Below are 11,272 nucleotides of genomic sequence, written 5' to 3'. Positions count from 1 at the left end.
CCGGGTCTTCGGACCTTCCTATTGGCTGAATCTCTGATTCAAGTGACGGCCCCAGCTTAAAATAAATAAATAAATAAATAAATAAATTCATGTGTCCTACAGAATTATCCAAAACGTATATATATAAAAAACCAACCAACCACACAATAACAACACGGAAGCGACGTGTCTAGCCGCTTTCCTATTGGCCGGACCCCGATCATGTGACTCCACGCGGAGGAACACCCTCACTTCCGCCAGGCGAGCGACGGATCGCTCGGGTTCGGAGCTTCGGAGACCTGGTACGGCCTTCTGGGTGTGGACTGTGGTGTTGGTGACCCCCCCCCCCGTTAGTGTCCCCCCTAAGGGCGGTCGTCCCTTCTGTGCCGTCCCCGGCGCCTGGGCTGCCTGCGAGCTGGCCTGGAGGGCAGTGGAGAGGGCGTGGGCTGTGCCCGAGGACGCTGGGAACTGCTGCTTACAGAGCTTTTTAAAAAATTACCTTGGCAGCATTATGTTGAGACAGGGACTCAGTGTGTAGTTCTGAGACTGTTGGAGACCAGGCTGGCCTCGAACTCACAGAGGTCTGCCTTGCCTCTGCCTCCTGAGTGCTGGGATTAAAGGCGTTATTGTTACTTTATGTTTACTTATTGAGTGTGTGTGTGTGTGTGTGTGTGTGTGTGTGTGGCGGGGGGGTGTCGAACTCACCGGCCTCAGGCTTGGCTGCAAGCGCTGCTCCTCCCCTTAAGCCACCTCGCAGGACCTAGTTCCAAAGCTTTGCTTGGCCGGTCCTCGGCTTCCCCGATGTGCCGATGTGCGCGCGAATGATGCCGAGATGCAGAATTCCAGCCCATGCGCCCACCAGGGGACACTGAGGCCGAGCCGGAATTGGTCTGGGGGTGGCGGGGCTGGTACTCCGGACCTCACGTCCCCGCGCCCCTCTTCTCCAAGCTCGGCGCCATGGCGTCGTCCCAGGGTCGGCGGCGGAGACCGGGGACGGTGGTGCCGGGGGAAGCGGCGGAGACCGACTCGGAGCTGTCTGCGTCCTCGTCGTCATCGGAGGAGGAGGAGCTGTACCTGGGTCCGTCGGGCCCGACGCGCGGCCGCCCCACGGGGCTCCGTGTGGCCGGGGAGGCAGCGGAGACCGACTCGGACCCGGAGCCCGAGCCCACGGCCGCGCCGGGAGACCTGCCGCCGCTCGTGGTGCAGCGCCAGGCGGCGGCGGAGACGTGGGGCACGGAGGAGACCCCGGTCGCGGCGCCCGCGCGCTCGCTCCTGCAGCTGCGGCTGGCCGATAGCCAGACGCGCCTGGACCACGACGTGGCGGCCGCGGTGAGCGGCGTGTACCGCCGCGCCGGCCGCGACGTGGCCGCCCTGGCGGGGAGGCTGGCGGCTGCCCAAGCCACGGGGTTGGCGGCCGCCCACAGCGTGCGCCTGGCTCGCGGGGACCTCTGCGCGCTCGCCGAGCGCCTGGACATCGTGGCTGGCTGTCGCCTGCTGCCGGACATACGAGGGGTACCGGGCATCGAGCCGGAGCAGGACCCGGGATCGAGAGCCTAGGCTGACACCGCACCGGACTCTCTCTGTCCGTGATCCCGGATCACCGCGGCCCCCAGTGCGTGGTAGCCTTTGGTTTGTGCCGACAGGAGCCGCGTCCTGGCATTTTCTTTGGTTTGGCCTGATTTTATCCGTAGCACAATTCTGGGATTCCCCAACCCCAAAACTCGGTTCAGGTTTCGTGGACATCAACCCTGGTCTGTTTCCTCAATCAAGCTTTACTCTGGGGCTAGGCTGGGCTTTGATTCTGTTGTGAAACCTCCCTGGGTCTAGGCTGGGGCGCAGGGTGGGGGGTGGGGGTCCCTCTCGTTTACATCCTCAAAGGATGCCACTCCTGACCCACGGAGACCTTCCCACACACCCGCAGACCCCTGTGGCCAGATGAAGGAACCAAGCTAGGCCTTGGTCTGGGGCAGCGCCCCCTGGTGTCGTCGGTCGCTACAAGACATGACTCCGCACAAAAACCTAACACTGTGTTAGGTTCTGGATTTCTGATCTCTCTGGGCACTGAGGACCTCAGTTTCATTTTCGCTTGTTTGGGTCCTGACTTTACTCCCTTTGTCTTATCGCCTGGTTCCCCTTATCCCAGTCCCAAGCTGACCTGTAGGATGGAGAAGTAGGAGAGAAACTCTCTGACAAGGCGTTTCCCCATGAAGTCACTCCCGCGGTCTCCCCTTCTGAGCCGAGGGAGAGTGGAATGGTGATTTCTCCAGAGAAGGGTCCCAGAGGCACCTGCCTAGCTTGTGGAGGGTGAAGCTGGGCCCTGGAGAGGTGGTAACAGCACTGACAGCCCTTGGAGCCGTTCCTAGGTTGGTCGCAGCCAGCTGTAACCTCAGCGCCAGTTTATCCAACGCCCCCTTCTGGCCTTCATGGGTGCCTGCACTCAGATGCACATACCCCGCCCCCCCCCCAACACACATAAATAAAAATCTCAAGGTAAAGCTCTTAGAAAATCAGAGTCCAGTGATGGAGAGATGGCTCAGCACTTGAGGGCACCAACTGCTCTTGCAGAGGACTGGGGTTCAACTCCCAGCACCCACAGGGCAGCTCACAACTGTCTTTAGCTCCAGTTCCAGGGGATCCAACACCCTCATACATACACGCAGGCAAAAACACCAATGCACATAAAATTTAAAAAACTAAAATAGAAAAAAGAAAACCAGGGCCCTTCATGTTTGCCGTGATAATACACTTAGTATATTAAGTTAATCCACTTATTTTAGGGGTGCCTGTATATTAAGTTAATCCACTTATTTTAGGGGTGCCTGTGTTGGGGCACAATAGCAGCCCCTGCCTAGTAGGAGAGACATGAATAAAATCGTCTATAAATAGTTCTAGGGGTTTATTTATTTATTTATATATATTTATATATATATTTGGCACTGTGAGTAGAGTCTTTTTTTTAATATAGATGCTGAAGTGCATCTCTTTTTTTTTTTTTAAGATTTATTTATTTATTATGTACACAGAAGAGGGCCCCAGATCTCATTACAGATGGTTGGGAGCCACCATGTGGTTGCTAGGAATTGAACTCAGGACCTCTGGAAGAGCAGCCAGTGCTCTTAACCTCTGAGCCATCTCTCCAGCCCGAGTAGAGTCTTTTGGGGGAGGGTTTGTTTTGTTTTTGTTGTTGTTGTTGTTGTTTTTGAGACAGGGTTTCTCTGTGTAGCTTTGGATTGGAGCCTTTCCTGGAACTCACTTGGTAGCCCAGGCTGACCTCGAACTCACAGAGATCTGCCTGGCTCTGCCTCCCGAGTACTGGGATTAGAGGCGTGCGCCACCGCCGCCCGGCTGTGAGTAGAGTCTTAAAGAATGGCATGCACTTTGGGGAGGTGTGATGGGCTCCAGGAGGCCCAGTGTTGGGAGAGGGTGATCACATGACCTCCCCAGGGACCTGAGGTGATGGCCCTGGAGGTAGGTGAGACGGGAGTGGGCTCAAGAGAAGCTGCGGGTCCCAGAACAGCACAGGCAGAGGTCCCGGTTCACAGGGCAGCATGATTTCCTTAGCTTTGGGTTGCTCTGACAAACTATCCCTAAAAGCAGCTTCTAAAGAGGAAAGGCTGCTGGGTGTGGTGGCGCACGCCTTTAATCCCAGCCCTCGGGAGGCAGAGTCAGGGGGTCTATGTGAGTTCGAGGCCAGCCTGGTCTACAGAGCGAGTCCCAGGAAAGGCACCAAAACTACACAGAGAAACCCTGTCTCGAAAAACCAAAAAAAAAAAAAAAAAAAAAAGGAAAGGTTAAGGCTGGAGAGATGGCTCATACGATAAGGTGACTGCCACCAAGGCTGATAACTAAGAACTAAGAACCCATAGTGGGAGGGAACCAGCCTCCAAACTTCCCTCTGGCCTTCACACATATGCTGTGACACATGTGTATCTAAGCCCATACACAAGTGTTTTCAAAGGAAAGTTTTTTAACAAATCTTTTTTTTTGGGGGGGGGGGCTAGGGTTGGAGACAGGATTTTCTCTGTGTAGCCCTGACTATCGTGGATCTTGTTCTGTGGACCAGGCTGGCCTTGAACTCAGATTCATCTGCCTCTGCCTTCCAAGTGCTGGGATTAAAGATGCACACCACCGCGCCCAGCTGTATTTATTATCTTCATTTGTGTGTGTGCATGTGTCTCTGTGTGCTTGTGCACATGAGTGAAGGGTGGAGGTGCCGTGGAGGCCAGAAGAGGGCATCAGATTCCCCAGAACTGGAGTCATAGGGGCTTGTGAGCTGCCATGTGGGTGCTGAGACCTGCTAGGGCAGCCAGTGCTCTTAAGCACTGAGCCGTCTCTCCAGCCCCAGCTATTCACTCTGAGCATCTTCTTTCACACCACTTGAAGTTCTTTGCTATGGCGATAAGCCATGAAAAAGAAATAAGGAAAAATCAGTGCACAGATTCTGGGTAAGTGCTGTCAGGTCTACATTCCAATCACCCAATGGGGGACTTGTCACCCCTGCTACTGTACCCTCCAGCCCAAACCACCACTGTCCTTGCTTGAGTGTCCCAGATCCTCTTACCAGATCTCGATCTTCAAGTTCACTCCCTCCTCTATGACACCATCTCCTGCTCAGAGCCCTCACAAGGCCTCAGTAAATGTTGCAGGCTCTGTGATAACGCGGCCGATTCCCCAAGCTCCTCCCTGAAGTGGTATTTCTCCCCAACATCATCACACACACGGTACAGCCAAGTGGCATAGTGGTGGCCTTCCTCCCACCCAGCAAGTCGTGCTCCTGACCTCAGGGCACAACCTGGTCTTTACGCTGGAAATCTCTGTTCCCAGTTACCTGTGGGACTTTATTCCTCGCCTCTGGTCTTTTCTCCATGTTGTTGGTTTGTTTTTATTTCTGTAGACCAGGCTGGCCCCGAACTCAGAGGTCAGCCTGCCTCTCAAGTGCCAATGCTGGGCCACCGCCACCGCCACCCGGCCCTGAGTCACTCTGTGTCTTAATGAGGATTCTCTGACCTTATATGGAAGGAAATTTGGGGGGTGCGATGAGACAGTAGCTCAGTGATATTGTGTATGCTTAGAGCGTGGGCAGCCCTGGGTTCAATTCCCAGTACCCACCCTGCTCCAAAAGAAAGAGAGAATCTAGCACATTCTAAGATTTCTCTGTCCCCTTTCAAGATTTTTCCCCTTGCCAGGTGGTGGTGACACACAGCATTTAACCTCAGCATTCGGGAGGCCGAGACAGGCAGATCTGTGAGTTCGAGGCCAGCCTGGTCTACAGAGCAAGATCCAGGACAGCCAGGGCTACACAGAGAGACCCGGCGGGGGGGAGATGTATGTGTGCCTGTGTGTTTGCAGATGTGCTTGCCCATGGATGTACATGGGCAGGCTGAAGATTATCATGGAGTATCTTTCTTCTCTACATTAGTATAAGTGCTGTGTGCAGGGGTGCCTGTGTGTGTGTGTGCAGGGGTGCCTGTGTGTGTGTGTGTACAGGGGTGCCTGTGTGTGTGTGTGTACAGGGGTGCCTGTGTGTGTGTGCAGGGGTGCCTGTGTGTGTGTGTGTGTGCAGGGGTGCCTGTGTGTGTGTGTGTGTGCAGGGGTGCCTGTGTGTGTGTGCAGATGTGCTCATATGTGCAGAGGTGCCTGTGTGTGTGTGTGTGTGTGTGTGTGTGTGTGTGTGTGTGCAGGGGTGCCTGTGTGTGTGTATGTGTGTAGGGGTGCCTGTGTGTGTGTATGTGTGCAGGGGTGCCTCTGTGTGTGTGTGTGTGTGTGCAGGGGTGCCTGTGTGTGTGTATGTGCAGGGGTGCCTGTGTGTGTGTGTGTGCAGGGGTGCCTGTGTGTGTGTGTGTGCAGGGGTGCCTGTGTGTGTGTGTGTGTGCAGGGGTGCCTGTGTGTATGCAGAGGTGCTCATATGTGCAAGGACCTGTATATGATAGGTGCTAGTGTCCAAGACTGTCCTGCAAGCCTAACTGTGCCCTCCAGAAGCTCTGCTATGGCCTGCTTGAAAAGACGACCGCAGCTGGGCTTCTTAACCTTTGACTTCCCCCACAGGAGGGGGAGACGAAGCGGGCCGTGTGACCCTCCCCTGGTGTCCGGCCACTCCTCGGCCGTGTGACCCTCCCCTGGTGTCCAGCCACTCCTCCCAAGCAGATTGTAGCTCTGCCCTAACCACACCCGTGTCGGGAAGAAGGCACAAGCATGCAGGCGGGAAGGACTAGGGAGGGCTCCATCTTCACAGCCATGGGGAGGCCATCATCCCTCTGCTGCGGACCTTCCAGTGGGTGCCTCCTGCTCGGAACCTGTCACTCCTGCCCCGTAACTAAGCCTAATTAACTCTGGTTCCTCTGGGTAAACTTTGGTGGGATGGCGTCTTGGTTTGCCACTGGGACCATAGCGGAGGGGCAGACATTATGTTGTCTCCCCAGGGGAGAGATTTGAGCATGGGGTTGACATAGGCATGGGTTGTTGTTTTGGGGGGGCTCACCACCCAGCTCCCACAAAAATGCACAGAGGTCTTTTCTTACTTATAAATGCCTGGCCTTAGCTTGGCTTGTTTTTTGCCAGTTTTCCTTAAGTTATCCTGTCTACCTTTTGCCTCTGGGCTTTTCCTGTTCTCTTACTTCTGTAAATCTAAAGGTTTATTTATTATGTATACAGTGTTCTGCCTGCATGTGTCCCTGCAGGCCAGAAGAGGGCGCCAGATCTCATTACAGATGGTTGTGAGCCACCATGTGGTTGGTGGGAATTGAACTCAGGTCCTCTGGAAGAGCAGCCAGTGCTCTTAACCTCTGAGCCATCTCTCCAACACCCACTTCTGTAAATCTTACTCTTACTCCGTGGCTGGCTGTGTAGCTGGGTGGCTGGACCCTGGAGTCCTCCTCTTTCTCTGGCTACTTCTTTTTTTTTTTTTTTTTTTTTTTTTTTTGGTTTTTCGAGACAGGGTTTCTCTGTATAGCTTTGCGCCTTTCCTGGGACTCACTTGGTAGCCCAGGCTGGCCTCGAACTCACAGAGATCCACCTGGCTCTGCCTCCCGAGTGCTGGGATTAAAGTCTGGCTACTTCTTATTCTTCTTTTCTCCCAGATTTCTCCTTCTATATATTCTGTCTGTCTGCCAGCCCTGCCTATTTCTCTCTCCTGCCTTGCTGTTGACCGTTCAGTTCTTTATTAGGCCATAAAGTGTTTTAGACAGGCACAGTAACACAGCTTCACAGAGTTAAACAAATGCAACATAAACAAAGTAATACATCTTAAAATAATATTCCATAACAGGCATTCCATCCTCAATCGGCACATTATTGGTGTTATTGTTTTGTTTTTTGGTTTTTTTTGGTTTTTTTTGGTTTTTCGAGACAGGGTTTCTCTGTGTAGCTTTGCGCCTTTCCTGGGACTCACTTGGTAGCCCAGGCTGGCCTCGAACTCACAGAGGTCCGCCTGGCTCTGCCTCCCGAGTGCTGGGATTAAAGGCGTGCGCCACCACCGCCCGGCTGGTGTTATTGTTATTAGTTGTTGTTACTATTATTACTTAAGACAGTCTCTCACCAAGCCTGGAGCTCAGGGTTTTTGCTGGACTGACTGGGCTGGAAGCCCTGGGGATCCTCCTCCCCCTAAACTGGGACAAGGCTGGAGGGCAGCCAGCGCTTCAGTCCACAGGACTTTGGCTATGGGAGCATGCAGCCACACCTAGGCACCTTAGTTTTTGAGACAAGGTTTCTCTCTCTCCCTGAACCTGGAATGTGCTGTCTTGGTTAGATCAACGAGCCATCCAGCCCCTGGATTCTCCTGCTTCTGTCCCCCAGCACCAGGCTTACAGGCATGCCTTGCTGTGCCCGGATTTACATGGGTGCTGGGGACTTGAACTCAGGTCCTCATCCATAGGCATCTTCCCAGTCCACTTATTAAAGGAATTTTTTTTCCTGTTTTGGCTTTTCGAGGTAAGGTTTCTCTGTGTAGCTCTGTCTGTCCTGGAACTCTCTCTGCAGACCAGGCTGGCCTCGAACTCACAGAGATCCGCCTGCCTCTGCCTCCTGAGTGCTGGGATTAAAGGCGTGCGCCACCACCGCCCGGCCAAGGAATTTCAATATAGACTTTAAGCATGATGGTAAGAGAAAGACGTACAGGAGCGTGCATGTGGATGTCCCTAAGAGTTGCGGTTGACTGTCAGCTTGACAGAACCTGGAGTCATCCTCACCTCTGGGCATACCTGTGGGGGGTTATCTTCATTTCCTTACCCGAAGCAGGAATATCTGCCCACTCTGGGTGGCAGCATCCCCTGGCTGGGATCCTGGACCAGGTGGAGCAAGCCTTCATCCTTTTCTGCTTCCCGTTGTGGATGCAATGTGACCAACTACTTCAAGCCCCTACAACATCCATTCCCTCCATGATGAACCGCACCCCAAAACCGTGGGCCAGGATAAACCCCTTTATCAAGGCATTTTATCGCAGCCCTAGGACAAGGGGCTAAGACAGCTGCCTCTGCACCTCGTGTTTTATTTATTTTGTTTAGAGCTGTCTTCCTTCACTAGCACACATAAAAGCTTCATGGAAAGAGGTGATGAGGGATTTGTTTTGTTTTGAGATAGGGTGCTGATACGCCACTATGTAGCCTAAGGTGACTTTGAATGCACTGTGGAGCCTAGCTCACCACAAACTGTCAGCAATCCTTCTGCCTCAGCCTCCCAAGTGCTGGGTTATAGGCATGAACCACCACTCCACGAGGTAGGGAAAAACTAGGGTGCTCAGTTGGTCAAGAACAGCGGTGAGAGGGACTGAGAAAAAGGACCAGTGGCTAAGAGCACTTGCTCCAGAAGCCTGCATATCTGGGTTCCAATCCCCAGCTCACATGTAAAAACCCAGGCATAGCTGCATATGCCTGTGACCCTAGCATTGGCCTGGGGAACACAGTAGACCCCGAGAACTTGTTGGCCAGCCAAACAGAAAGGCAAACGTCTGGTTCAGTGGGACCTGGTCTCAAAACAGTAAGGCAAAGGGCAGTGGGGGGGCGGGGGCGGCGGCACAGAAGAGGATGTCAGCAACCTACTCTGGCCTCCTCATGTGCACATATGATTGCACTGTGTGCGTGTACTATGTATACACACACACACACACACACACACACACACACACACACACACACACGAAGTTGGGGCTGGACAGTGTCTCCAACCAGGACCTGGTTGGGTCCAAGTTGGGGGTGAACCAGCCAACAGGCAGAATCTGTAGTTGATGCAGGAATGCAGCTGGGACCAGCGGAGAGACGGGGTGGGGGTGGGGGTTAGGTGGTAGGGGGGGACAGAGGTGGGGCTGAGGGCCTGACACCCTCCCTCTTCTTCTTCTTCTTTTATTAAAATAATTTATTTAACTTTATTTTATGTTCATTGGTGTGAAGGTGTTAGTTCCCGTGGAACTGGAGTTACAGACAGTTGTGAACTGCCATGTGGGTGCTGGGATTTGAACCTGGGTCCTCTGGAAGAACAACCAGTGCTCTTAACCGCCGAGCCATCTCTCCAGCTCCCACCCTTCCCCTTCTATCCCTTTTCCAGAGCAAGAGCACAAAGTGCATGCCGACCTCACCTGGTAGTTGGAGATCTATGTACATACCTATCAGAGGCCCTGGGGTACCCCCATCTATGCAGTTGACAGCCCCATGCCAATCTCCTGCGTGGGCACAGTGTCTCTGAGCTGGTCTTCTCCGGATGCCTCGAATGACCAGGCATGTCTCGCTTGCACAGTGAACACTGTATACATGGCCTGTAGATTCCAAGGCATGGTTAAGCCAGTTCCCAGTTATACTGTCCTTAAAGTGGGAGACTGTTCTAGCTACCCGGGCCTCTCCCTGGCTCTCTGCCGCCCTCTGTTGGAAATCCTGAGAGGACGGGATGTTGTTGCCTGTGGGAATTAAACCCAAACAGTAACAAACTACTGTCCTTAGTGAGCGCCCTTCCACAACACGCCGCCCCAACACCTGTCTGCCCTGAGCCTGGTTCTGACCCTTCATATACTCTGGTTCTAATTTTTCAAAAATTACTTATCTGGGATGGGGGACAGTACTGCCACCTGGAGCTTATGGTTGATCTAAATTTTTATTTTAGATTTTTTTGTGGGCAAGGGGCTGGGATTCAGGTATCCCAGGCTACCCAGGAACTCCCTGGGGATAACCTTGAGTTTCTGTTTTCTGGGATTACAGACTTGTGCCAATGCTCCAGGCTGGTTTGTTTGTTTGTTTGTTTGTTTTGGGGGGGGTGTTATTACATTGGAGACAAGGTTTCTCTGTGTAGCCCTGGCTGTCCTGGAACTCACTCTGTAGACCAGGCTGGCCTCAAACTCAGAGCACTTTCTGACCCCACCTCTGAGTGCTGAGATTAGAGGTGTGCTGGAATGGAGTTTCAGGCCAGCAAGGGTTACATATAATAGACCCCGTTGCTGGGCAGTGGTGGCGCATGCCTTTAATCCCAGCACTCAGGGAGGCAGAGGCAGGGGGATCTCTGTGAGTTCAAGGCCAGCCTGGTCTACAGGAGTTCCAGGACAGACAGGGAAACCCTATCTCAAACAACAAACAATAAATCTGCGTGTGTGTGTGTGTGTGTGTGTGTGTGTGTGTGTGTGTGTTCATGTGTGTGTGATTGTGTTTGTGTGTGTGTGTGCACACACGTGTGTGTGTTTGTGTTCGTGTGTGTGTGCAGGCACACGTGTACCATAGTGCCTGTGGAGAGGTCAGAGAACAGCCTTGAGTCCTTGCCATCTACCTTGTTTGAGACAGAGTCCCGGTTCACTGCTGCCCACACCAGGTCAGCTGACCCAGAAGTTCCTGGGAATTCTCCTGTCTCTGCCTCCCGTTTTACCAAAGGAGCACTGATTACAGATGCCTCCAGTGCCTGGCCTTATTTATTTATTTTTCTTAACATAAAAACAGTTTATAATTCAAAAGTCCAGGTTTATTTGAAACTGGAAAATATTTTCTCTGTAGAAAATAGTAAAAATGATAACATTTCCCAATAAGCCCTTTTAAGCCAAATAATAGCTGAATTAATACATATAAATATTGATTAGATTCTGGGGTACAGAAGGGACCTATCTTCATCTGTTCAGAGAGCTATGTTTTACTTAAGCTGTGTGAGTGAGATTCCTATTCATCTTCCTCTTCACTGTTTGATTTTCCAGTGCCTGGCTTTATGTGAGTTCCCAGGAGGATTTGAACTCAGGATCTCACGCTTGTGATTCACCCACTGGGACCCTTGGTTCTGACATCCTAGAAGCTCGTCTCCATCTATGACTGATCAAAGATGACCTGCAGGGGACATA

General features: G+C 52.7%; 1 protein-coding gene across 1 annotated transcript; it reads left to right on the top strand.

Annotated features, from left to right (window-relative positions):
* Positions 1-124: 124 nt before the first annotated feature.
* Positions 125-4,112, top strand: Bloc1s3 (biogenesis of lysosomal organelles complex 1 subunit 3). The gene is made up of 2 exons (XM_052763494.1): positions 125-281; positions 928-4,112. The coding sequence occupies exon 2, from the start codon at positions 937-939 to the stop codon at positions 1,534-1,536; it is 600 nt and encodes a 199-aa protein (XP_052619454.1). The 5' UTR covers positions 125-281; positions 928-936; the 3' UTR covers positions 1,537-4,112.
* The last annotated feature ends 7,160 nt before the right edge of the window (positions 4,113-11,272 follow it).

The sequence above is a fragment of the Peromyscus californicus genome, unplaced genomic scaffold (assembly GCF_007827085.1).
Source record: "Peromyscus californicus insignis strain IS unplaced genomic scaffold, ASM782708v3 Scaffold_4__1_contigs__length_199733344, whole genome shotgun sequence".
NCBI classification, from domain to species: domain Eukaryota; kingdom Metazoa; phylum Chordata; class Mammalia; order Rodentia; family Cricetidae; genus Peromyscus; species Peromyscus californicus.
The sequence above is the reverse complement of the archived record's forward strand: the minus strand, read 5'-3'. Positions and strand labels throughout refer to the sequence as shown.